The sequence below is a fragment of the Cucurbita pepo genome, chromosome 3 (assembly GCF_057944985.1).
Source record: "Cucurbita pepo subsp. pepo isolate OVF chromosome 3, ASM5794498v1, whole genome shotgun sequence".
NCBI lineage: Eukaryota > Viridiplantae > Streptophyta > Magnoliopsida > Cucurbitales > Cucurbitaceae > Cucurbita > Cucurbita pepo.
In genome coordinates this window covers 1,627,076-1,653,419 of record NC_141800.1, presented here as the reverse complement: position 1 = coordinate 1,653,419, position 26,344 = coordinate 1,627,076, and the positions used below count along the sequence as shown (strand labels likewise).

The 26,344-nt window shown below is 34.9% G+C and overlaps 7 protein-coding genes and 2 long non-coding RNA genes across 13 annotated transcripts; 3 read left to right on the top strand and 6 right to left on the bottom strand.

The window, feature by feature from the left end:
• Positions 1-48: 48 nt before the first annotated feature.
• On the bottom strand, positions 49-3,033 carry LOC111791686 (Immunoglobulin E-set superfamily protein). The gene is made up of 4 exons (XM_023673135.2): positions 2,703-3,033; positions 1,455-1,556; positions 675-835; positions 49-314 (listed from the first exon to the last, which is right to left on the bottom strand). The coding sequence occupies exons 1-4, from the start codon at positions 2,797-2,799 to the stop codon at positions 207-209; spliced, it is 468 nt and encodes a 155-aa protein (XP_023528903.1). The 5' UTR covers positions 2,800-3,033; the 3' UTR covers positions 49-206.
• Positions 3,034-3,656: 623 nt separating this feature from the next.
• LOC111791685 (RING-H2 finger protein ATL70) lies at positions 3,657-4,453 on the bottom strand. The gene has a single exon (XM_023673134.2). The coding sequence runs from the start codon at positions 4,334-4,336 to the stop codon at positions 3,836-3,838; it is 501 nt and encodes a 166-aa protein (XP_023528902.1). The 5' UTR covers positions 4,337-4,453; the 3' UTR covers positions 3,657-3,835.
• A 1,269-nt stretch (positions 4,454-5,722) lies between these two features.
• On the top strand, positions 5,723-7,915 carry LOC111791684 (uncharacterized). The gene is made up of 3 exons (XM_023673133.2): positions 5,723-6,181; positions 6,762-6,866; positions 7,418-7,915. Exons 1-3 carry the CDS (start codon positions 5,861-5,863, stop codon positions 7,727-7,729), a joined length of 738 nt encoding a protein of 245 aa, XP_023528901.2. The 5' UTR covers positions 5,723-5,860; the 3' UTR covers positions 7,730-7,915.
• Positions 7,916-11,784: 3,869 nt separating this feature from the next.
• Positions 11,785-15,594, top strand: LOC111810042 (nuclear transcription factor Y subunit A-10-like). 2 transcript variants are annotated; one of them, XM_023696580.2, is made up of 6 exons: positions 11,785-12,085; positions 12,487-12,772; positions 13,676-13,785; positions 13,874-13,942; positions 14,122-14,262; positions 14,586-15,594. In XM_023696580.2, exons 2-6 carry the CDS (start codon positions 12,505-12,507, stop codon positions 14,988-14,990), a joined length of 993 nt encoding a protein of 330 aa, XP_023552348.1. In that variant the 5' UTR covers positions 11,785-12,085; positions 12,487-12,504; the 3' UTR covers positions 14,991-15,594. The 2 variants fall into 2 exon arrangements, with proteins under 2 accessions (XP_023552348.1, XP_023552349.1); XM_023696581.2 differs by lacking the exon at positions 11,785-12,085 and adding an exon at positions 12,125-12,232.
• LOC111810046 (uncharacterized) lies at positions 13,461-14,245 on the bottom strand. Its single transcript, XR_002817355.2, has 3 exons — positions 14,106-14,245; positions 13,895-13,998; positions 13,461-13,737 (listed from the first exon to the last, which is right to left on the bottom strand). It is a non-coding gene; the product is annotated as an uncharacterized LOC111810046 (long non-coding RNA).
• LOC111790803 (uncharacterized) lies at positions 15,074-16,432 on the bottom strand. The gene is made up of 3 exons (XR_002814565.2): positions 16,306-16,432; positions 15,815-16,004; positions 15,074-15,210 (listed from the first exon to the last, which is right to left on the bottom strand). It is a non-coding gene; the product is annotated as an uncharacterized LOC111790803 (long non-coding RNA).
• CP33 (chloroplast RNA-binding protein 33) lies at positions 16,426-18,833 on the top strand. 2 transcript variants are annotated; one of them, XM_023671859.2, is made up of 4 exons: positions 16,426-16,884; positions 17,011-17,112; positions 17,850-18,158; positions 18,403-18,833. In XM_023671859.2, the coding sequence occupies exons 1-4, from the start codon at positions 16,426-16,428 to the stop codon at positions 18,526-18,528; spliced, it is 996 nt and encodes a 331-aa protein (XP_023527627.2). In that variant the 3' UTR covers positions 18,529-18,833. The 2 variants fall into 2 exon arrangements, with proteins under 2 accessions (XP_023527627.2, XP_086978205.1); XM_087122079.1 differs by lacking the exon at positions 17,011-17,112.
• A 126-nt stretch (positions 18,834-18,959) lies between these two features.
• LOC111790801 (TatD related DNase) lies at positions 18,960-23,080 on the bottom strand. Of its 3 annotated transcripts, none has more exons than XM_023671862.2 (13): positions 22,932-23,080; positions 22,811-22,852; positions 22,684-22,704; positions 22,468-22,568; positions 21,888-21,945; positions 21,727-21,770; positions 21,576-21,656; positions 21,410-21,480; positions 21,174-21,284; positions 20,429-20,511; positions 20,116-20,332; positions 19,278-19,361; positions 18,960-19,148 (listed from the first exon to the last, which is right to left on the bottom strand). In XM_023671862.2, exons 2-13 carry the CDS (start codon positions 22,830-22,832, stop codon positions 19,070-19,072), a joined length of 972 nt encoding a protein of 323 aa, XP_023527630.2. In that variant the 5' UTR covers positions 22,833-22,852; positions 22,932-23,080; the 3' UTR covers positions 18,960-19,069. The 3 variants fall into 3 exon arrangements, with proteins under 3 accessions (XP_023527630.2, XP_023527631.2, XP_086978206.1); XM_023671863.2 differs by having other exon boundaries at positions 22,925-23,066; XM_087122080.1 differs by having other exon boundaries at positions 22,653-22,704; positions 22,811-23,052.
• A 507-nt stretch (positions 23,081-23,587) lies between these two features.
• Positions 23,588-25,696, bottom strand: LOC111791630 (syntaxin-121). Its single transcript, XM_023673036.2, has 3 exons — positions 25,584-25,696; positions 24,893-25,455; positions 23,588-24,292 (listed from the first exon to the last, which is right to left on the bottom strand). The coding sequence occupies exons 2-3, from the start codon at positions 25,425-25,427 to the stop codon at positions 23,907-23,909; spliced, it is 921 nt and encodes a 306-aa protein (XP_023528804.1). The 5' UTR covers positions 25,428-25,455; positions 25,584-25,696; the 3' UTR covers positions 23,588-23,906.
• Between the last annotated feature and the right edge of the window lie 648 nt (positions 25,697-26,344).

The following is a 26,344-nucleotide window of genomic DNA, read 5'->3' as shown; positions in this document are numbered from 1 at the left end:
CTCCATTGTTTCTCTTTCCACTTTATATCTACAAAGAACAAAGTAATCTGTGTGATTTTCACTACTCATTCTCGTGAATAAGTTCTTCAAATGGTCAGTACAAAGTTGTCTGCCCGTGGAACAAACAAAGATCTAAAAGTGCCAAAGCTCTAGAAGGGTTCATATATACAAAGACCAGTTGCTGAATAATCAGTAAATAAAAGCTCTTAGCTATCTCCAAATAGTGATGCAATCACCAATTCATAATCAAAGCCAAAGCATGCAAGTTTGTTATCATCTCCATCAACAACGGTTATCTGCATATGATATGAACCCTGCAAGGAAAAGGAAATAGTTAGAGTGCATGATAATTAAAAGAAAAAGAAATCAATGATTGTGTGTATATATCTAAGATTTTTCGTCCCGATCAATCCGAGTTCCTTTGGATAATAAGGTCATCATGAACCTCTTCAGATGAGAAAGCCTCTTTTTTTTTCTATAACTGGGAGTTGGAGCTCTGAAGTAGAAAATGGAAGGTAGAGCACGTATCCTTTGAAGACGACAGTTGACTTTACTAGATCAATTGAGGCACGATAAAACCTTGTTCCTTTTAACTTATTTTAGGAAAATAAAAACCAGAAACTACAAGAAAAATACAAACACAAGTGGTAAACATGAAATGAGTAGTAACTTACCGGTAAAAAGAATGCCAGAGGCGTTTGCAATGGAGCGAGTGCAAAATCACCAAACGAGTAAGGGCAGGACGTCTCAACACAAATGTCGTGGCTGTCCCTATACATGTGCCACCCAAAATATGCAATGTCAACGACCATTTTTCCTGCAATGATTGGCTTACCTGTGCCATGTGTACAAGGTTATTGTCATTAGCTGAAGTTCGAACCAAGTGTCAAAGGATAATATACGAGTAGTAAGGCACGATTGTCTACAGAGGAAGCGAAGGTGGTACACCATTATCTCTCAAGGGATAAATAAAGATTGGACGGCAGTTGATAATTAGAAGTAAAACAAAAGTGATAGAGAAGTATCCTCTAATCCTGCTTATTCATAAAAAAGATGGCGAATCTGAAGGTTAACAGTGCTAAGCAAAGTCAACTTTCAAACAATTTGTCATCTTTTAGCTGAACCTCATAATCGGTCCAAATGGAAACACCAACGCAAGTTTATGACCATTTAAAGATCCAGCTGCTCATTAGTGAGATTCAACTCCTTATACTAGAAAATAGCTAAAAAACATACATGATTGACTCAATTTGTGTTCAATGTTCACCATTGAATGATAGTTTAGCCCAAGTATATGAAGTAACCTCAATCTAACTCATGAACTCATTATTCTCCATAGAAGAAACGGAAGGTAGTTAGTCCTCATGAATAGAAATTGTTAAAGCAGATGTAAGACCTGTAACTAGGAAAAGAAGTTCAGTGTATTATTGAATCTTCAAGTAATTTAGGAGTACCTATAATTAGATTGAAGGTCATATTTATTGGGCGACCCCTAACTATGGGGCTGGGAGATATCTGAACTCCTTTCACCATGATATCATACTTAGCTGTCTCATCTGCATCAGTGGAAGAATAGATATCAATTATATGTATATCAACACAAAATGGCATTCCATTACAGCAAAGTTCAATCAAACTAAAGAACCAAAGGCAGACTTCAATAGACACCAATGGGTGCCACCATGCTGGTGATAAAATGTGAGATCCCACATCGATTGGAGAGGAGAACGACATTGATTGGATTGGAGGGGGGAACGAGTGCTAGCGAGAACGCTAGGCTCTGAAGGGAGGTGGATTATGAGATCCCACATAGGTTGGGGAGGAGAACGAAGCATTCTTTATAAGGATGTAGAAATCTCTCCCTAACAGCGGCGTTTTAAAAACCTTGAGGAGAAGCCCAAAAGGGAAAGTCCGAATAAAACAATATCTGCTAGCGGTGGACTTGGGCTATAACAAAATGGTATCAGAGCCAGACACTGGGCGGTGTGCCAGCGAGGACGTTGGACCTGAAGAGGGTGGATTGTGAGATCCCACATCGATTAGAGAGGAGAATGACATCGATTGGATTGGAGAGGGAAACGAGTGCCAGCGAGAACGCTAGGCCCTAAAGGGAGGTGGATTGCATATCTGTTGGGGAAAAGAACAAAGCATTCTTTAAGATTTATTCCTTTAAAAACTTTGAGGGATAAAAATCTTGAGGGGAAGCCCAAAAAAGAGGACAATATGTGCTAGCGGGGTGCGACGGTTACCTAAAAGCTTGCGAGATGTTTGGATTTACAAGTGTTTAGGCTCAAAGCTCTTAAGTTATTAGTGAGGTGGGGGCCATAAGCATATTGTTGGAAGTGGATCCTAACCATCAGTTCACAATCTAATTATCTCACATATCCACCCTCAGTTCATCACTATTCACCTTCAAACACATCAAACTGAAGCTCTATAATAATAATGAACAGTCCCAAACAGTACCAGAAATGCAACTATGATATAAGAAACAATGTTTAAAATAAGAGATCAAAAAACAAAAAGTATTCAACAGTACAGTGACATTGACTTTTAAGCATTCAAATCCAGAGTCAGAACCTTATTTAATCGAACGCACAAAACCTAAATTCAGAAAGAAACGCAAAAATTCTCGAAAATGATCAAAGTCCTTCAAACATCAAAGAATCGGAGTACAAGCATTGGAATCAGAAAGCACAAACCGCAGAGTTGGACTCGAGTGGCGAAGGAGAATTGTAAAACGAAACACAACCAGAGAAGCAATGTGAAAATCAGCTTCATCAGAGAAGTGAGTTCCATGGAATTGCTCTTTCTCGAATTCTGTAACAATAAATTTGAAGAAAACCATCAAAATTTCTAATAATGAAGCTCTGAGGTTGCGAGAAAAACGGGGATTTCGGTGGAGTGGAATGGAAAACACTGCAAGATACGCTTTCCATTGGCGAGTGAGAAGAATCCCTTCTTCGTCGGGGATCGGCAGATGGGATGAAGAGAAAATCTCCTAAAAGAAATGAAAAGAAGTTGAGAAGAAGCCAAGCAAGCTGTTTGTTAAATTAAATTTATAAAATTATTTTTATTAATTTAGTCAACTTTCTAAAAGTAATGAACTGAAAAAATAAATTTTAAAAACTTATGAAAAGTCACTTCAAGAATTTGTATAATTTCTACTTAATTAATAACAATTTTAAACTATATTTTAATTTAATTAATTTTTATTAGAATATATTTTTAATGTATTCATTTAATTAATTATAATCAAAAATTTATTTTAATGGTGATTTAAAATAGTTCTAATAATTTTGGCAAGCCATGCTCGATCTATCAATTGCCCCGGTCAACTCTTCGAGATTTTAAATACTCCCTCTGTGAATAGAAGGTATGATAAACCCTTTATAACCAAAGGTTAACGTTAAAAAACGTTCACTCGACGTTCGAGGATCTAAATAAGCAAAATATACACGTTACAGAATCTAACTATCTGAAACGTTGGCAGGGCCAACGCAGTGACAAATAGTACAAAAGATGACCGTCTAGAAACATGGTGAGAAACGAACAAAAAGGCGGTGAGAATCACGACGATTTGTTTAAGAATTGAACTATATTAGTCCTTCATGTGTCAGACATTCCTGGATTGATCGTTCCTACATTTTTAGTAAATATTATGTTTTCGATTTCTTAAAAGTAATACGATGTTATAATAATTAAATTATGTTCGTGTTCGATGGAGGGAATTTTTATGAAAAACCTTTAAATTTACAATTTGGCTAAGCCTAAAATATAAAATTATTACAATTAAAAGTATGGAATATATATATTTATTTACAGGTCAGATTTTTCAACTCCTTCCGTTGGCCAACGGAACCACCTCCGCCAGAGGGGTGGAAAGCGGCGTCGGGACCGGCGAAGTTCTGCAAACAGGGCAGCTAGGGTTCAGCCTTAACCACGGATCGATACAGCCGCTGTGAAACATATGACCACAATCCGGCAACAACCGTAGAACATCCTCGTTTTTATAGTCCCCCAAACAAATCGAACAACCACTCGCAGCGGCGGACTCCATTTTTCCCTCCAATTTCTTTTCCGAGTACAGAATCTTCGGATATTCATTAATGGCCTCATCTTCGAGCCCCGGTCCAAAATCGACGATGACATCGCGCCGTTCCCCTGGCCGACGACGGCGATTCGGCTGCGGAACGGTGGTTCTGGTGCATAAATAGGTAGCGATTGTTACGGTTGTGAGAAGGAAAAGAACTCCGACTGAAATTCCGACTATGTAGGGGAAAGTGCCGACGTTGCCGGAGGCATCTGATCCGCCGGAGCCTGTGGAGTTGTTCATGGGGCAAGAGAAAAGGCGTTGACTGTGAGAAGTAGAAGGGGATTTTTGGTTTCTGCCATGGATGGAGAAGGGGAAGAAATATAAATGGATAGGGCCACACAATTTTTTTTTTTTTTTTTTTTTTTTTTTTTTTTTTTTATAACGACAAATTTAATTTCACAATTATCATATAATTTTTGTTTGTTCTAAATTTTAAATCATTGAATCATAGTTTTATTTAATAAAATATTATATCAATTTCTTCGGTTCAACTGAAATATTATTATTTAGTAATTTTTTTTTAATATGTCTAGAATTATATAATTTTAAGACGACACTAATGTAGTTGACAATGAACGAAAGTAATACTGTGTTATTCATAATGTTGACGATACAGACGATATAAAATATTTTTTTTATTAAAAAATAAATTTAATCTAATTTTAAGGGTTAGAAAGGTAAATACAATATACAAATGAGTGCGAACTTGTACCTCTTTAACTGACTCATAAATTTCATTTTTGTTTTTCCACATGTCATCATTCTCGAGATAATAAAAATAACATTGGGTTGATCTAACCGTTTTTTTATTTTTTATTTTTATTTTGTATTAAATGTAATTATTTTATTTATTTTTATAAAGTGGAGGAATATCAATTTGGTTTAAAATTAAAAGGAAAATAAATGATATTGAATTTTTAAATGTAATAACTAAATAATTATCAAAATAGGTAACTGACATGCATTTTTGTTTTTAGTGTCGAGTTTTGATTTTTAATACCATATTTGTTATACTAAAAAGAAATATTTTGGGTCAATAAAACGGCTATTATTTGTAAGCATGGAGGTGGCATCATTTGACAGCAAGGTTTGCCAAGTCAACTGTGTTCGGGATATGAGCTGGCAATACACGTGTGGTGGACCCCACTCAAACCCAAATTCATCCTATATTAATATTGTGTTGTGGTCGTTTTCTCCTAACCTTAATTTATTTAATTTAATTATTTTTTTTATAAAAAGTCTCAATATAATTTAATTAAAATTGATTTGTCACAATCCATGCTAGTTCTCCAAAGTCAAACATATTTACTAGTCTTTATTTTTTAACTTAAAAAATATTTAATGAATTATTAAAATTTTAAAATATGAAATAAATATATAATTGTTTTTTTTTTTTTTTTTTTTGCAACATAGTTGTTGGCTACTAATTAAGGTTTCATAATATATATATAAATTATTATTTTAAGGTGGATGGTTGGATTCTTATTCTTGTAATTATTGAATTAAAAATAATAAAAATAAAATAAATAAAAATAGAGTTCTCAAAGGAGCATTTATGATTTTGGGGTATTTTAGTTATTTAATAAATTCTATTTAACATTAAAATATATTACGTTTTTGCCATTTTGTATTGTTAACCCGACGAGGGAATCTCTTTCTGCTTCCCAATGAAGTTTTGACTCTGACCATCGCCGTTGAAAGCTTCTGTGGCGGTTTTTCCTTGGCAGAAATTTCAATTTCCAAGCTTTAGTTTCCAATTTGACCATGGCGATTTCCGATCTATCACCGTTGTCCTTCGTGCTGCTTCTGTTGGTGACGGCGGTGGTTGTTGAAGCTAGGGACAACAACCGAGTTTTCTCACCTTGTATTGACACGACTGTTGAGAAGTCCGACGGGTTCACCTTAGGGCTTGCTTTTGCGACGGAGCAGAAGTTCGTCTTCAATAAAACATTGAAGTTGTCTCCTTGTGACAGCAGGCTCGCTCTTACGAATGGAAATGCTCTGATCTCTGTGTTTAGACCTAAGGTTGATGAGATCTCCCTCCTCACCGTCAATACTACTCCTTCTGTGTCCTCCTTCAATCCGGTTAGTTTTTCAAACTCTATGTTCTTTGTTGATTGTCGAATCTATGGATTTTCTGTTTTCTCTTCGTTTGAGATTGAGAGTAGTTCTAATTAGGTTTTGTGCGTGTATTTTGTCTAATTGGAGTATCGGTAGGTTTTGTGGGATTGGAGTATTAGGTTTCTAATAGGGAAGGATACAGAACAGATCCTTATGGAATCATTTTGCCTACTTAGAATGCGTGATGCTAACCGTTTGATATGGGATTTTCTGGTTTGTTCATTGTTTTTTTGAGGGAAATCAGTAATCAATCAGTTGATTGACATTCTGCACGATCCAATTTGAACAAGAAACTTAAATGTTGATCTTTATATGGAAAAAGGAAGAACTTCACTGAAGATGGCATCAAGATGTTTTACTCTTTGGTTGATGTTTGAGAGAGTAGATATTCCCCTTCCCTCTTCCGCTTTAAGATGATATCATACTTATTAATCTTTGCTAGCTCGATTTCAATTGCTCACATAAATCTAACATTTTACTTCAATATGCTAGTTTTCCGTTCACTCCAGTCGTGGACTCATGATTTTGTTTTCTTTTCATTCAGTCTTCAAATGGCTATATGGTTGCATTTGCTGGTCGGAAATATGCTGCAAGGTCCCCTCCAATTTTTGTCTCTGATGGACAACATATCGTAACCAGCTTTACTCTGGTAAGTTTATGACATAGAAAGTAGGAAGTAAACTAAAGGCACAAGACATGGACACAATACTACACTGACTTGGTGATATGTTTATAAGAATTCAATGGACATTTGTAACAAATTACCTTTGCTGTGAAATGTAAGAGATAGCAATGGAAAAACTATGGAATAAGGTCGTCATAATATGACAATCTTCAATATTTTGTAGTTTTTTTTTATGTGAATGGGTAGGCTTTATTGAGGATTGTTGGGGGGAGTCCAACATTGGCTAATTAAGAGGATAATCATGCGTTAGTAAGTAAGAAACACTATGTCCATTGGTACGAGGCCTTTCGGGGAAACCGAAAGCAAAGCCATGAAAGCTAATGCTCAAAATGGACAATATCATACTATTGTGGAGAGTCGTGGTTCCTAACAGGCTTCACAAATCATTACGTATTAAACATTTTCAAGTCATGTTGAGTTTTAATCTCATTTTCAAGTCATGTTGAGTTTTAATCTTTGAGTAGTGTCTGTGTGTCCATTGGGTAACAAATCCATCAAATTTTCTCGGTGTATAGGTGCTCGAGTTTGAGAAAGGCAGGCTGCAAAACTTGTTCTGGAAAAGGGATGGTTGTGCTCGATGTTCAAACAACCATACCTTTGTTTGCATCAACAATCAGGATTGTGCAATCAGAACAAACAACTGCAAAAATAGTGGTCCTGTCGATTGCAGTCTTGCGATACAGTTAGCGTTCTCTGGCACGGATAAGCACCTTTCTGTCTTCAACTCTTGGTATGAAGTGTCGAAACTTCGGCAATACTCACTCGTCGATCTGTATTCGAACCTCAAAGATTCTCTCACAAGTCAGTATAACAAGATCTTCCAATAAAGCATATTTTGGTTAATGTATATTTCATTTCCATCCTTGTAACTTGGTTTGTGCTACGAATTCCTTTCAAATCTTGTGCATTTTTCATCAATTAAATGTGTCACAATAGGGGCGGTACTAGTGTTGTGTATGTATCACGAACTCCTGGTTAAATGTAATACAAAATCATAGTGTTGAATTGCTTCTCCCCATTGTTTGTTGCCTTTCACTTGTTTTTGATGCATTGCAATGAATGGCTTTGGGCCTTTGCCCGGTCCAACGCCTACTTTTGGGCCTCTGTTCCTCATTAGTAACTTCAAAGAGTATTTTTAAATAAAGGGCAAAATAGAAAATTCAAAGGATAATTTATATTATACGATTCAACAACGACACGAATATCATTAGAAATACAATCTAATATAATACTAACTTTTTTAGTTGTTCGTTCGAATTTTTAGAGAAGTAAACAATACTTCAACTAATTGAAAATTTTGTTGTCTCGTCTCTTGATAATCTCAAGAGCTAACGTTGTATATATGAAAAACAAAACGAAGAAAATAAACAAAACCCTAATAAGGTCAAAAAAAACTTTACAATTATCCATTTATATAATTAGCAAAGTTTTGTATTAAAAAGTTGAATGTAAAGAGAATCCATAAGGAATAAAGGGTTGTAAATAATGGATGTTTTAAGGGCAAAAGCGTCTCTCTCTCTCTCTCTCTCTCTTTCTCATCTTTACAAATTGTATATAAAGTTTGGATTTGAAAAAAAATAATAATAATAAAAGAAAGAAAGTTAACGAATCATGCATTACTTATTAATAAATAAATAAAATAGATGGGCAAAGAAAAAAAAAACATATGTCGTGGACTCCACGTCACAATTTGTAACTTCATTAATCCTTTAATGCATGCTGACGTAGGCGCATACATCATTTTCAACCTCTGTTTTATTCTTTTAGTCTAGTGTTTTAATAAATTTTAAAATTTTTAATTTCATATCTAATAAATTTATTTTCGATTTATAATTATGAAAATTTATGATAAATACATAAAAAAAAAAAATTAAACTTTTAGGAATCAATTTTTTTAATAATTAAATGAAGATGGAGAGGTAGCTAGAGAGGGACCAATAATTTTGATCCAACTTTTTGTAATTATTAAACATTTTCGTTTCACACTCGATTCTAATTTGCGTTTTCTAATGAAAGAGAGATTCCAATATAATTAATTATTAATTATTAATTATTAATTATTAATTATTAATTAAGTAGGTTAATGTAAAAAGTTTGGTAATATGACGTGGGCTGAAAATCCTAGTGGAAGAGAAAATTCCTTTTTGATTCTATATTATATATAATATAATATATACGTGCCATCTTAATAGACATCCACTTGGCCCTTTTTTTCCTACTTTGTGCCTTTCAAATTGCCACGTGTCATACACGTCATCATTCGAGAGAGAGAGAGAGAGAGTTATTTGGTTGCTTTGCTGTTGCATAAATTTATGAAGATGGTAAAGCGGTAATGGAGCTTCCACTACTAAAAATAGACATATTTATTTTTATTAATTTAATTTAATTAATTAATTAATTAATATATATCATAAAGCTCTATTGTTAATTCGTTATAAGTTATTAACATGCACATTCTAGTCACTATTAATAAAAATATACATCGCCACAAATTACAATAAAGTTTACAAAGCTTTTTTTAAAAAAATAAAATACGGAACCATATTATGAAGATATCTACGAACAGTTAGTTTTCTCGACAATTTAGCTGTGTGGATAAACTTGAAAATGTAATAATGGAAGAGTTTTCTTTATCAAATTAACAGTGTTCTCGAAAAAAGGAAGTTGACCGAGAAAAAATTATTAATTTTGTAAATAAAATAAAATAAAAAAAAAAAGTTCAAATAAGTTGCATTGATATCACAAGTAAAGTAATGTAAATAAATATGTGGGTTTTGATGTGATCAATGTTTCTTATAAGCTTTATCTCTCTAATTTGTTTTTTTTTTTTTTTAATTTTTAATTTTATTTCGATAGCATCGAATTATAAGTACTTCTTTAAATCAAACGTCTAAACTTCTATGTACAAATGGAAGATAACAAAGTAGCTTCATTAATTTTATATATTTTTAGCTAATAAAATTGAAGACAATGTCTAAATTTTTATACTAAATAATAAAAAATATATATAAAGAAAACTCAATCCCGTTTGGATGTAATTTAAAAATTAAATAAATATATGAAATTTAAAATTTAAAACATATATATATATAGGGTTAAATTATATTGGTGTTATCATAGAGACATTGAAATTGACATACACAAACTATAATTGCTTATGACTTTGTAATATGGGAATAATGGAATATACTAAAATATGTTCCAAAAAAACAACTTTGGGTACTCAGATATATATATACACACATAAAGCTTATTGATTTTCTCAATACAAATGTTTTAATTTGGAGCTTTAGATTACCCAATAATTAAATTAATTTAAAGGGAAAAAAGGTGAAGCAATTAAATAATAATAATAATAATAATAATAATAATAATCCAGATTTTAATTAAAAAAAAAAAAAAAAAAACCCAAGATTTTTAATATTTAAATTTGAACGTGGATTTTGGTGAAAGATAAATGAAAAACAATATAAATATATATACTTTTTTGATAATTAAACTAAATTAATTGGAAAAATAAATTAAGGGAACACTTTGGTACTTAACCGTACCTTTTTTTAGGCCAATGATTTTAAGTTCGGTTACAAGAAAAAGTTCTCATGCATGCAAAGCCCATAATTTTAATTAGTTTTTTTTTTTTTTTTTAGATTTATTAAATTTGATAAAATAATTATAATAATTTTTAATTTTGACAAATAAAATTTTGACAATGAGATTATAAAGTATAAGACCAAAATGGTTTTTTTTTTTTTTTTAATTTGTAAAACGTAGTTTAGTTCATGATTTGACAAAAAAAAAAAAAAAAAAAAAAAGACCAACTTTTTTGAATTATTTAAAAAATAATAAGAAAGAAAAGAAAAAGGGAAATTTAAAAGATTAGGTATATAAACATGTTTGCTTTGAATCTTTAGTGTATTAAGAAAAATATAGAAAAGCCTATCCAATTAATAATAATAATAATAATAATAATAATAATAATAATGTTAAGATAAAAAAAAAAATGATCTAGTTGTGCCTTCTCTTTATAGGAATTTGGCCTTTATATTTTAATAAAATATATAGTAAATGGATCTATGATAGTGCATCTCACCTAAGAATCTCTCTTTCTCTCTCTAAAATTTTTTAAATACAAAAAGATTAAAAAAAAAAAAACCACTTTTGAGTATTTATTTCTTATTTAAAAAAGATATTTATTTTCTAGTGGGTTTGGTATAAATTATAATTTATATTTAGCCAATGTCTCTAAATTGCTTAAGTTATTTTCTAGTGAGTTTGGTATAAATTATAATTTATATTTAGCCAATCTCTCTAAATTGCTTAAGTCAACTTGAATATAGCTCAAGGAATAGTACATTAAAATTATGAATGTAGTTGCAGAGACAGTTTATTTAATAAACGGATAAAAAAAACATAATGCTGTCCACCTAATACAAGAACTCAAGATCCATTCGGAAAAATAAAATAAAAAAAATGGAGTCAACTTTTGGATGTAGCTTAGAATAATATTAAGCATCATTTAAAGCAGAAAAATAGTGCAATAAATGCAAGAAAATGGTATTCCATTCAATAAAATAAGCGGAAATAAGTATGATATTTTATTATTTGATATGATATTCAACTCCCCATTGAGTTTGTGAACCAAACCAGATCACAGACAACTACGAATTAAGGACTCGGATTAGCATAATTAGAACCACTAATCATTCCCTAACCACACTTTGAGTATTTTTTTTATTTGTGTTTTATCAAAAACCCATTTGATTCACGAAACAGAATGGAAAAATTGGAAAAACCCATATCCCAAATTGAAATCAAGAAAATCCCAGAAAAGAAAGTTTGATTTTTTATTTTATTTTTTTTATTTTTTTGCATAAAAATTTGTTTGTAGATGGATATATATTAATGTTAGCTTTCCATATAGAACAAAATTGTTGCATGCAAGGTGAAGATCATTGGTTATTGGGTTTTAGTTATTTTACACTTGTGTGCATTAATTCTTCTTTCTTTCTTTCTTTCTTTCTTTCTCTCTCTTCTCTTTCTCTCTCCGTTAGTGCTTTGCTTGAAATGAACCAACCAGCAGCCTTCCTATCAAATGGGGTTCTTGTGCGTATATTAAGTTCGAGTTGCTGCCGCTGCTGCTGCTGCTGCTGATCCTTCTTCTTCTTTTTGCTGCTTCTGAATTTGTGAGTATTTTTTTGCCCTCTGCTTTTTGCCCCTTTCTTCTTTTGTTCTTCTTTGAGCAAGGTTTTTCACCTTCACCCGCTGCTCTGCTTTCTTTTTTTTCTTCATTTTTCCCAACTTAGTTGTTTGTGGGACCTTTTCTCTTCTGGGTTTGTTTCATCCTTCCTTTAATAGCTTCTATTGATATGGGTTTGCTTAATCGTCTTGTGTTCTGCTTTTGTTGCTCTGTTTTTGTCTTATCTGTTGTTTTGGGGGGGCAATTTTGGCTGTTCATCTTCTTATTTTGTTTAATCGCTGCTTCCCAGATGAACTTCAATTTGTTTTGACTTGTTTTTCCCCTTAGTTCATCGGTTTATTGAGAATAGACTCATTGAGATGTTTTCTTGTTTGATGAAAATTGAAGGAATTGGGGCGTTGGAAAATGGCACCACAAACTGGGTATTTGAAAGAACATGAAGGAGTTGTTCCCAACTCGCTTGGACAGTTATCATCTTCTCCTGCTCGGCTGTGGAGTGGCTATGGGCAAGGTTGTCAATCGTTCTTTGGGGATTTTGGTCAGGTGAAGGCTTCTTCCACCATCCAACAACTTGGAAGTAATGGGAAAGAGTTCACTGGCACTGAACAAGCTCTCCAGGTTGCTGCTCATGGCTTTGAGAAACTGAACACAGCTCCATTTTCCATCTATCCTGGTAACTTTCTGTTTCTTTCATTCATTTTCATTTCCATGATCATATTTAGAACATCTTTAGATTATATGAAGAATTTCCACTGGTAATAATTGTCTATAAAAGGAAACATGTTTAAGAGAGGAGGGCCATAGATTGTTAGCTGATCGAGTTGACTTGTAACTTAGTAGCATGATGTTGGGGGACGGGTATGCTTTTGGTAAGCTGAGTTTGCTTAGGCTGGGAGGGCTCATCTCCAAGCTTTAAATAATACTGAGTTCTATCCAAGAGTAAAAGAGTTTCCAACTTCATTGAATCTCCCTCTTTCCTTCACTAATATTTTACCCTCCCTTTGTCATAATATCATTTTCCAGTTATCACTTCACCCAAGGAAAGAAGAGAACTTTAATCAAAATACTTAATAGCATGGCGATACATTTATACAAAATTTTTACTCCGAGCACACGTAATGGAGCTAGAGACAGTCAAATAAAATCCAATCCACGAAATAATTTGATCTATGGACAGCATCGTGTGATAAAGGTCGTAATGCTAGAGGAATCATTACCACAGGACATAGAGGGGGAGATCATAAGCATCTATACCGTAAGATCGATTTTCGACGGAATGAAAAAGACATATAAGATAGAATCGTAGCTATAAAATACAACCCTAATCAAAATGCATACACTTGTCTCATACACTAGGGGAATGGTGAAAAAAGATATATTTTACATCACAACCGGAGATAACATTTACAGAAGTTTCATCTCAATGTTTATGAAACAAGAGGGAAAGAAAGGAGTATGAAGCTCGAGAAAGTCTTTTTTCCCCTTTTTTTGTGCTTACTCAGTTAAAATATCTATCACAATGGTGAGGTTTCTATCCTTCTCTGATGAGAAAACTTCTGTTGAAAAATCCTTGCAGGTGACTGTAAGATTTCTGTGGATCCACAAAAACCTTCACCAATTTTTTCCCTGCAATCCCCCCTGTCAGAATATCACAATCGTTTTGAGCTTGGATTTGGCCAGCCCATGGTATGATCTAAAATGTTAATTGGATTTCTTTTCTAAAACAATGCTGTTTGTTCATATTATGTCTCTGATTCTGAGAAAAAATATGTAGGTATGTGCAAATTATCCTTACATGGAACAGCATTATGGCATCCTCTCAGCATATGCTCCTCAAATACCAGTATGTTTCCCTCCATTCTTCAACCATACCCTTTTTTCTTTACTTGCATGTATTCTCTGCGAAATAAAGATGAAACTCTGTTAGAGAGCTGCATAGGGTGAGCTTAGCATGCAAAAATTCAGAATGGAAGTGGAAAGCAATACAATATAATAAAAAACTTAACCATTTGTAATATTCAGGGTCGGATTATGCTGCCAATGAGCTTAACAACAGATGATGGACCTATTTATGTGAATGCAAAGCAGTATCATGGAATCATTAGGCGCAGGAAGATCCGTGCTAAGGCAATGATGGAGAACAGACTTGCAAAAACTCGTAAGGTATGTAAGTCTTACTCAGGTTTCTCTCTTTTTTCTTGGGAATGCTTAGAAGATATGTGCATCAAAGTATGTGAATAGGTAGCTGTCGGTATATTTTGTTGCTGGCATGACTAGAAGTCTACCTGATACAGATGTCTGTCTAAAGAGTAATTTCCAAGAACATCTTGATTTCTGTTTACCAGCTGAGGGCTATGAGAATTTTGTGTTGTTATGCTTTTATATGCCACAGTAACATCCGCCAGTCCAAATATTTTTCTTTGTCCTGTGCAGAACTATATATCCACATTACTCCTGCTGATATAGATTGCATATCTGTCTTACAGCCATATATGCACGAATCGCGTCATCTTCACGCAATGCGTCGTCCACGGGGATCTGGTGGCCGTTTCTTGAACACAAAGGCTCTGAAAAATGGGAAAGCCTCAATGGAACCAAAGAAATTTGAAGACATCAACCTTTCTGATTCAACTGGTTCTTCCCAATGTTCTGTGGTTCTTCAATCAGAAAGTGGAGCTTTGAACTCCCCAAATGAAGGCAAGGGGAGGGGCTTTAGTCTCTCGAGTTCTGAGGTATCTAGCATGTTGTCAAGGGGACTGCAACAATTTCAAATCAACCAACTTGGTCCATCAATGCAGTCACTGGCAGAGATCATTGATGGTGGAGGGCATGGCATGGTTCTGCCCAAATGGGTTGCAGCAGTTGACAACTGCTGTGACCTTTGTGTTTGACAGGGAAGACGATGGGTTCTTGGTGCGAGGCATCGCACCAAAACCCCAGCTTTCTGCGACCAAATCCAGCTTGGTGCAATGTCGTTAACGACAATTGTCTCAAGCTTCGCGATAAGGATAACCCCTGCGTTTGGTTGCATGGCAAGTCATTTTTGGCTCTTATTAATGTAGGCGTAGGATGTCTCTTATCTCAGTTTTGCTTCTCAGCATGAGGAGGTGACTGAGAGAAACCAAAGAATCATCCAATCAGAAAACCAGAACGAAGTAACTGCAGTAGACAAAAGGGTTTGTTTCAAGAATAAGAGCATAAAGAGTATGAATTCTGCACTTCGTTTATGACCCTGAAAGTAGAACAAGAAGAATGTTCACTAAGTCTAGAGTTTGGCTTTTCAAATTCAGACATTCTGAAGCACTTTGTACCGAACAAAGATGCTTGGCTTGTGGGTTTGTTTGTTTAAGGACAACTTTCATGTTTGTCTTTTCAGTTTGTGTGTAATGAAGAATATTGTCTTTGTGTGTATTTCAAGAATATTGTCTTTGTAATATCATCCATGCTGTTTCTTTTTTAAGCACACAATGCAACATCTCTCACTGTTCATACTTTTCTTTTGACTATTTAATATCAACTTGACATGATTCTCTTCATTAAATTAATTACGTTGTTACATAAAGAAATTGGCGAACAATAAATAGCATAATAGATCAAAAAGTGTTCATAGGGAACAAAAAGTAAAGAATCAACTAAATAATTGGATTCCATCAATAATGGCGTGTTTAAAGTATCCAGTTTAGTTCTTAAACATGAGATTTGAATAAATCGGAACCTGGATTTTGAGCTTCTTCTTCTTGGACTCGGAGCGTTTGACGAGATCTGCAACATTTTGGAACCTCCGCCGTCGATTTGTGACGATAGAGACGACAGATCACCACCAACTCAAGGCTTTCTCTGAGTCTGAGGGATGCTTGGGTTCAGCTTCGAAGTCACTCGAACGCCGCTCCATGTTGCCGCGCTCGCTGTTAATCCGAAACAAACATAAAAACGGAATGTTCTCTGATTTCTCTGATTTTAAAAGATTTTCAATGAAAACTAAGATTTTGTTGATTGTAATATTTATTGAGATTTAATAAAATAATATGTTCTTAAGAATAGAAAGAAAATTATAATGAACTCTAATGATAAGGAGTAATCCAACGAAAAAAAAAGAATTATTCAATTAATTAAGAAATATGTCTTTGTTCAAGGTTTAAATTGTTCTTGAACTAAAAAAATTGAACATAAATATATATATATATATAGCACAATGTTTTAAGCAACCTTATCCAGTGGGATCTTTTTGTCTTTCAATTTCAAAGCTCCCCAATCCAATCCCCAAAATCCATCCCTGTAACTTGGGATTCCGCCATCTCCGACTTCTACTACTGTTTTCTTACTCAAATGTCAGCTTCTTCTCTCACAATGGCTGCAGCTGCAGCTTCAGTTTCGTCTTCTTCTTCTTCTTCTTCTTCTTCTTCTTCTTCTTCACCCTGCAAGAAACTCTTCTTCGCCCAACATCTCAACCGAATTCCCTCCCATTTTTCTCCAAAACAGAAGCCATTGAAGCTTCTCGAGCTCAGAATCCATTTACCCAACATTTACCCTCTTGCTTTCTCCTCCGCTTCTCATCTCTACTGTGCTCCTCCTGCATTCGAGGGACTCGAAGTCTCCGACCGTATAACAGAAGACGCAGAGACTGAAGAATCGGACGGAAGCGAGGAAAGCCGGGAGGAAGACGAACAAAAGGTATCGGCATCTCGCGACGCAGGGAAGCTTTATATTGGAAATTTACCATATGCTATGACCTCTTCCCAATTGACTGAGGTCTTCGCCGAAGCCGGTCATGTGGTTTCTGTACAGGTTTGTGATTGATCTAGCTTCTTTTTGTTTTACCTTTATCCGTCTGAATCCATTCTTCTAGGGCTTATTGGAGCTGCTTAGCCATTGTTGGTTTCTTATGTGATTTTCTTCCGGATCTTCTGTTAGGTTATATATGACAAAGTTACGGATAGGAGTAGGGGATTTGCATTTGTGACAATGGCAACTTTGGAGGAAGCTAAAGAAGCAATTCGGATGTTTGACGGCTCTGTAACTACTTCTTATTCTTTCTCTCTTCATTCCATTGTCTTCGCTTAACAATTGTGGTGGAAACTAGGGATGGATATCCAGACTTACTGATGGTTGCTGATTGATAACACCTTAAAGCTGAATCTTGCTGAGAGAAAAAAGTTGCCTCTATAAAACACTAACTTAAGTAGATCGTTCTCAATGAAACAAAACTTTGGAGGAAGTCCAAACCTGTAGGCAAACTCTGATGTTTGAGTGTAACATCTGATAAATGTAAAATGATGGTAGTGCTTTTCCATTGATTGAATGGAAGCACATGCATCTAGTGTTGGCATTGTTGGTGTCTTTGTGGGATTAGATGATATAACGTTAGAGTTAGTTTTTAATAGCTCAAGCCCACCGCTAGCAGATATTGTCCTCTTTGGGTTTTTCCTTTCGGGTTTCCCTCGAAGTTTTTAAAACGCGTCTGTTAGAGAGAGGTTTCCACACCCTTATATAGAATGTTTCGTTTCCCTCTCCAAGCGATGTGAGATCTCACAATCCACCCCCTTCGGGGCCACTTGCTGACATTCGTTATCTCACATATGACTAGTGTAAGACATTGAAGGGTGCGGATGATTCTTATGCAGTAGAGTCTACAAATGCTTGGTCCTCTAATAGTTTAGACACCACATTATGATATCTCTAAATGATTGAGTAATGTATTGATTGTTAGATATTGTTGCTATAAAGTTGCTAATGGATGAATTACTTGTCAGCTAATCGGAGGGCGAACTGTTCGGGTGAACTTCCCCGAAGTTCCAAGGGGAGGAGAAAAGGAAGTCATGGGACCAAAGATAAGAAGCAGCTATAACAAATTTGTAGATAGTCCTCACAAGATATATGCAGGTAACCTTGGTTGGGGCCTTACTTCTCAGAGTCTTAGAGAGGCTTTTGAAAACCAACCAGGGATATTGAGTGCCAAGGTCATCTATGATAGGGAATCTGGAAGAAGTCGAGGTTTTGGATTTGTATCTTTTGAAACTGCTGAGGATGCAGAGTCTGCTTTGGATTCCATGAACGGAGTGGTAAGAAAGTGGAGTTACTTTTCAATATGATTCTAGAGATTAGACATGATGAACTTGTGACAGAATTTACTGATGTGATTGATCCTTAACTACACTAAAAGCTACCTCTAAATGGGCCGATGTTTACAATACATAAACCTAATCCAGAAATACATTAGTTTAGAAAAAGGCATGAGAAAATGTACCTGCATTTTGTACAATCATTCCTGTGTTATTGACTTCTTCCATGCAAATATGCTACCAGGAAGTTGAAGGGCGACCACTTCGTTTGAACATGGCTGCAGACCGGGCCCCAACTTCTCCAGCAGCATTCACAAGGACTGAGAATACCATCGACAGCAATGAATTGCTTACGAGTATCAGTGCCTGAAATCTGATGTTGATAGTTGAGTTGGCCCAAAAATTAAACTGAAACTGAAGGCTAGGGACTGTTATCCAAATTGCATACCTTCAGGATTTCCCTCGCATTCTCTTTCATTCCTTGCTCAACGACCAAGGAAGCCTATGTTTTTTTTTTTTTTCATTGAGTGATGTGAGTTGAGGGAAAGTGCTAAAATGTTGCCGCAGATTAACGAGTATTTTATCTATGACTTCAGAATTGGACTCTATGTATTATGGAGTCTCTTTGCTCCGAGTTAATACTACAATACATCAGTCTCTCAGCCTTTTCTTCCATTATCTTTGCTTTTTGTAACTATGACTACTAATTGTTTGTCATCTCTCTCCCTCCCTACTGAGAATTAACAATTCAAGTGCCAAGAATTTCTCTCAAGAAAAAAGGAGTCTGAAAAGCTGGAGTCATAATGATGAAAGAAAGTAAACATATTGGAGAAAAATGTGCTTGTGCTTCCAAAACTAATGGTGTGTAAAAACAATAGACTTTAACAGAAAGTAGGTTTTTCAGATTTATACTAATTTTTTTCATCAAGAACTTGAGAACCAGCAAGGAGAGCATCTGCTGCAGAGTCTAGGTCTTGAGGAAAGAAAACTCTGCAAAATAGACCAACCCAAGTAGAAAGAAAACAGTAAGACTCTATGAATAACGTTACGGTCTAGCAGAAAATCTGAAAGTATTTGTATGAATTATGATATTATTTCATTCTTGGAAATACATGATACCTGCAAGTATTGTGGTACAAAGTTTCACTAAGCTGATTGATATCTGTAATGCCTTTGCATCCAGCCAAGACCTCAAGAACTTGCCTGAAAAACATGGCCAAATCTTAGAAATGTAATAAATCGCATCAAACACAAATTCTCCTAACAAACTGCATTATGAGGAAAATATCTAGGATATGTAGAAATCAAACAATGAAGACATTGACAAAGTAAGAACAGAGCCAAAACATATAACTATAATAAATTGCATCAATCACAAACCCTCCTTTAAAAACACTACCAAGGAAAAATGTCTAGAAACAAAACGATGAAGGGATCGACACAGGAAGAGTTCCACTTTAACAAGCTTCATCAGCAACAAAGAAAAGATGATCTATCGTACTTTGAAGACTGTCCTTATTAACAAATCAACCAAGAACGAACGCTTCTAATCTACCAATAAACCCAACAAATTTGATAAGAAAATTCAATAGAGCTCACTATTTTAACTTCTAAATCAAAATAGAAGAGAGCTAAAAGAAGAAACATTGGCTCTAATGATGCATCTTATCCTCCCAACTCATATTAGAAGTTTGCAGAACTCAGTTCTTTTGTAATTTGAGAATTTCCACAAAGTATATAGTAGTTCTTTCATATTTCTCCTTGCTCCATATCTAGTTGATCACTAAAACTAGAAGCAATTTTTATCTATGAAATGATTATGTTTCCTACGAAAAGAATAAACCTAGAAGCAAGCATTGAACAGCATTTTCCTGTATGGTGATATAAACAACAGTTAAAATGTAAAAGGGAAGGCCATTTGAGGAAAAGAACAACAAGAAAGTACAATGTATCTTACCGAACTAAACATGGTTCATTCCGGCCTTTCACTATGCACTGCTCGTCATGCTTCTCTTTCTTCTTAGAAGTCCAGACAGACTTAACAAACTTAATCCCAGCATGTGTATTCTTGATTTCACAATACGGAGAGTCCGTCTCAATCATCAATCTCTCAATTGGTATACCCTTCACGACATCAAGGTTTTCCGCAGTTTTCAGAGAGCAACCATTAATCCCTGTTTAGAAGTTGCAATTAATTTGGGGTATGAAATTTAAGAGAAAAATAAATAAAGAAAGAAATAAAGCTGGAAGGATGAACAAGTGGCAATCACCTAGGTACAAATTACTGAATGCCAGAAGCCTGTCACGATCTTCTGCACTATCTGTGAAAGAATGAACAACTCCAGCACAAAACCTATGCAGCAACAAGCATAATTGGCACGATCAACATCCGTGCAATCAGAAATGAAAGCAGCTAAGTTTTGTAAGTTCCTAATCATTTGTGAGAATTGCAATAATCGAAAGGAAGTGAGGAAAATGAAAAGTATACATGTGTAATACTTGAACTGTATTCTTTAACAGTGCAACTCCGTTGGATTTTTTAAGTTTATGCCCGTATAATTGTCTCTTTTCTCCTCTCAGCCAAAAGAAAAAGATACGTGATGTATGAATGCTTATACGTATATGTATTTCTTTTCTCTCCTATAAAGTGTATTAAAGATACTTACATCCACCGCAAGTAATTTGATTTCCCTTTCATTCATGTCCATTTTATTGTTTCTACCATTTCCTTTACAATTTTTTCTGAAAGAAAAGCTGGTGGTTGCCAAATGTGTATATTTTAGTGAACTGAATAATTTAGTCGCAAAAAACAAATTGGATCCCAGCATATTGCTTGCACAGACATGTCCCTGTTGAAATAATTGATGTTTTTGCTCTTGTTGCTTATAGTTTTATTCCTCAAAACCATGATCTTGTTTCTAAGTTTCAATTTCAAATCCAGATGATAAGTGCCCTAAATCTAGAAAATTCCAAGATGGTAAAGGTTTGGTTCTCTCATTAGTTTAGAAGCCTGACCTTTGCTTATTTCGTTCTACAATATCACAAAAATCTTCAGCAGCTGCACGCATGTGTAGAAACATAGGAAGCTTTGTTGCGTGTGCTAATTCAAACTGCTTCTCGAAATATCTGCAATTGCACAGCTCAGAAATAAATAGCCAATTCTATAACACAAGACTGCATATCTGTTGGGTTGCAAAAAATGTAATGCATAACATGGGATCTGAAGAATATTCTTCTCAGTGAACACTTACTTCTTTTGAACATCGGCAGGGCAAAAGTGAAGCCTATCATAATCTAATCCACATTCACCAACTGCAACGACCTTAAATACATATGTGTGGCAAGAAATGATTAATTCTCTCAAAGAATCATGACAAAGGGGTGCAACTTAGAGTTTTCTGAAATGAGTTTCCTAACCTTTCCTTTCTCAATTCCCTCTTTGGTCAATGAAAGAAGAGCCTGAAAATACGTTTCTGGGTCACCATTCTCTTCAAATTCCTGAAAAGAAAGTATATCACAAGCTATACGAAACCATGAATGAGGCACAAAAAATAGAAGAATAAATAACCTTGCATCTTGTTGGATGCACACCCACAGTACAAAAAAGCCTTCCTACAAGCAAAACAAGTTGAACCAAGAGAAACACAGATAACCCAGTAGGGGATGAGGAAGTTCAAAAAGAGTACAAAGAAGTTCAACAGAATTTAGACAACAAAAACAAAATAATACCATCTGTTTCTGCAATTTTAAGGGCCTCCCTTGATTCCTCGAGTGATCCACCAGTCACCTGCAATTACAAACTATTCTAGATTGTATCATCTTCAGGCCAAAAAAGGAAGAAAAAAAGACAGCAAGACATAAATGGTTGATCAGAATCCATCTAAGATGCATGCTATATGTATTTTTATTTTCTTTCATCTTTCCGGTCATGGAAATAAAAGTCTGAATGAAAGATTAAGGCCTGAGAGTTAAAACAATATCCACATTTCAACACCATCAAGCTATGAATAGTACCTCCAAGTCTAAAGAATGTATTATTAAGAATCTTTAAAAAAACAAGTTCAGATCCCTTCTCGCATTTTAGGATGCCTTTTTTCCTATTTCTATTTCTGCGAGACGTAAGGAAGTAACTTTGGCAGAAAGAAATAGTGGAAAGATTAGCACATAAGAGCATTAAGGAAGCCAATCCATGGATACATGTTTCAGAACTTAAAGATACCAAAAAAGCAATCAAAGACCCGAACAATGGGGATAACCCTTCACGCATACGAGCTAATACGCATTACAAAACAAAATGAACAAGACTCACAATGATTCGCTGAACGCCAGCACTCCAAGCCCTGCTCAATACAGCTGCTATGTCAGCTGCGTGGTATTGCTTCCCGTGGTAGATTCCTTTGAACATACCATCTGTGCATTCAAAATACTAATCTCATTCCAGAGAAATAAAAGGACATAGACCCTTTCGTCTACTCTAATGTATAAACAGTATACATTTCATCATCGACTGAAATGCCAGCCTCACCTGTAAAATTGACCGCAATATCTGCGAGACAGCATTGATAGAAAGGCAAAAAGAGTTAATTGCAGCTCGATTGAGTAAAGAAGCGGGAAAAGATAGCGTTTGGCGGGCTGGGAAGAAAGTTACTTACCTATCATTCGCAGTGTTCCCATGCTCGAAAGCCAGAGACGATCTAGAAAGATGAGCTTTGAGTGAAGTTGCTTAAAATTGCTTCGAATTCGTAAGGTAAAGAGAGAGAAATGACCTCGAACCTGCAATGGATTCGCCTATCGCCTATCGCCTGTCGCCAGTCCTCTCCCGCCGGATCCCAGTCATCTCCGATCGGCCCTTTTATACAGTAACACCCTCCCAAATCCGACAGGATTTTTATTTTTCTTGGAACTAAAATTCGTTTTTGGGTAAAGGGAAAAATAAATAATTAAATTTAAAATAGTGAAAAAAAATCAATTAAAACTCTAAATTATTATTTTCTTATATATATATATATATATTACCAATTTCCTCTAAAATAATATTTATAATTATATAGATTAAACTCATAAATTTTATATTAATCTATTTATATTATTTATAAGGATTATTTTTTTGAAATAATTAATGCATTTATTCTAATAAACAAAATGGGTCGTCTTTTATTTGAAGATAAAAACATTTAAATTCTAAAAAAAATTGTTTTTTTTTTCCATTTAAATGATAATATTTCTCGTGCCTAAAAATTTTATGGCAAGATAAAAACTACCCGTTTGACTATCGAGCATTTGAAGAAGTCTACGCTATCGAAAAATGATCACTACCTAACCGACCGGGTAGAATAGTATACCTATAAATATTTGAATCAAATTATTACAATTATTAGTTTAATATTTTAAAATAATACAAGGGACGTATTCATTTTATGGAAACTAAATCACTCCCAAATATATCAATCTATTACACAAAAGAATCCAAAAAATCCAAAGGGAGTATACAATAATGTCAACAGGAACCATTCCTGGCTATTCAATGACACATCAAGGCCCTCAAGGTTTTCATCAAACAAGCCACTCCATCTCTGATCTCTCCATGTCTAGACTTTTATAGAACTGAAGAAATAATGATACTAATGAAAAAATCAAAACAAAATGAGGTAAAAACAAAGATGAAAGGATCCTGATGTCTGTGGAATGGCGTGAGGGCTCGATCGAGAGTTTTTTGGTAGGAGACTACGAGGCTTGCAACCTGGCGTTTTAGGGTGTTGTGGATGAGCTACTGTTGTTGTTCTTCCAAGGGCGGAGGCTGAGGACAATAATCAAGACAATGATGAGCAAAATGATGATGCCAATAATTGTCCATTTTCGGGTGTTTTTCTGGTACACTCTGGCTGTAGTCAACTCCTGTGTACCACCTCGGACAAAAGAATGAGCACGGTTCACATGGCTCTCGATGTCGTCGAGTTTCTCGCCTTGCTCGTGCACCAAGACTGCCATGTCCATGAAAACCTGGTGCAGCTCCTTGAGGTTCTTTTCCAGGTCTTTTACAGCATCATGCCTCTCCTGGATCTCGCTAATGGTGTCTAAGATTCTGCCTCTGCCTTGTTCTTGAATGGCTTTCTGCAAAAATGTCTCACTTTCACCTGCATAGTTGGAGACATATATCTTATCACGTTAGCAGATCTTCATTGTTTGTCTTCAGATTACATTTCTCAAATCAGCTCAAATCAGCTCCAACGATTCAACTTATAATTGAAGGCCATGGGATTAGATATCAAATTCAATTACCATCCAACATCTCATTTCTAGCAATCCCATATTAAGACTCTATGTTTCAATACCAGATATAATCATATCTCCCTTATTCCTGCATTTCAAAGATATTGAAACTCATTTTTGTTCATTCACCAAATAATGCATCCATCTCCTAGAGAATTGAAAGAAAACAAAAAAAGGGGATCAAAGAAACAAGATCTACTTCCCCCATGAACATCCTACAGCAAGTTAAGATGATCTCAAGCAATTCTAAACAATCAAAAGGGGGAAAATATATAACAGTTGTACAACTTATCATTAGATGCAGTTTGGGGCAAATTATAGATGAATTTGATATCTATCTCAGAACGAAATTCTGTCACAAATCATGGTGATCCAGAAATTTTATCATCCACAAGTAGCTTTAAATCCAGAAGCCAAAATTGATGAACGAAGTACATGAGACAGTCAAATTTGAGTTCTCTCACCTGTAGATATCAATATGTCAATGGTCTTCTCGTCCGGATTTTCACCAGTAACAGTGAAATATCTTCGCTGAACGGTCTCCCTGTACTCGGAGGAGATCTGTTGCCTGAGATTGTTGAAGCTCTCCATGGAATCCTGCAATTTCTTCCTCAAGCCGTTGACTACAGAAGTCCGAGTCCGATCAGAAGAGGAACCAGGGCCGCAACCGGGGAGGCTCCGATTGGCGGCATTGGAGCGATCAAGAGCCTCCAATCGGACCTTAATGAGTTTGGCCTTCTTGAGAGCAAGAGAAACATCGGAATCCATACGAGATCGGAGGTCTTTGACAGCCTTAGCATTGTGAAGCGTCTTGCTCTGTTCATGGGAGTCATGGAGTTTGCTGCAGAGTCGATCAAGCTCCTTGAGCTCATCTTTAACGGATTCAACATCTTCAAAGAACTTGTCGAGATTAACAGCAGTGGGGGAAGAGGAGGCGTTGCCCATCTCAACGACATGGCTGTCGCGGGAGAAAGAGCGAGAAGAGAACAAATCGTTCATTGGCAACCCTTTGAATTTCTTCTGCAACCTAAGCGAAATCCCAGAAGAAGAATGGAGAATTGGGTTAGTTCAAAAACCGGAGAATTGAAGAACCCAGAAGAGGAATTGAAGGATTATATGAGAAAAGCGGGAATCTGGGTCAAATGGACTACAAACCGAGGAATCTGAAGCGGACATAAGCGAAGTCAATGGGGTGGGCGGAAGAGTGCTGAAGAAATGGATCAGAGGAAGTTCCTTGGAAGGAAGGATGATAAAAAAAATAAAAATAAAAATAAAAAACTTCCAAAATCTTATTTTTTTAAATATATTATTGGTATTTCATAAATTAGTAATACTATTATCTAAAAGATATTCAAAATGTTAATTTCAACCCAAAAATATCTCTTGCAAATATTAATTTATACCATTAAATTGGTATCAATTAAAACTATAATTAATAATGGTATTAATTTGGACTATTTGATTTGATTTTATTAAAACTTTTATTATCGCATAAAATTTTGTGAATAGGTAGAGAAATTAGAAGAACGACAAGTATATAAAAAGCTACTCAAATTGAGGAAGAAATTGCTATTATCTATTTATGTATTAATGGGTCCAAATTTATTAACTTACTAGTTAAAATTGATATATTAATTAGTTTAAGGTTTTAATCGATACTATTACGAGGGGAATTCAACGCTTTTTTAATACTATTAAACATTTATTTATACAACTAGAAATTAAAATAATGACAATTGAGGATTATAATAAAAGGCAGCAGAATTTGTTTTCTTTTTTAAAGTAGGCATGGACAATTTTTTTTTAATGGGGTTCTTAGAAAACGCGTTTGGAGACTGCCTTTGACTTGGTCGTTTTCTATCTCTTTCTCTCTCTCATCTCTCCTTCTCTCTCCTACAATGTTTTTCAATGATTTT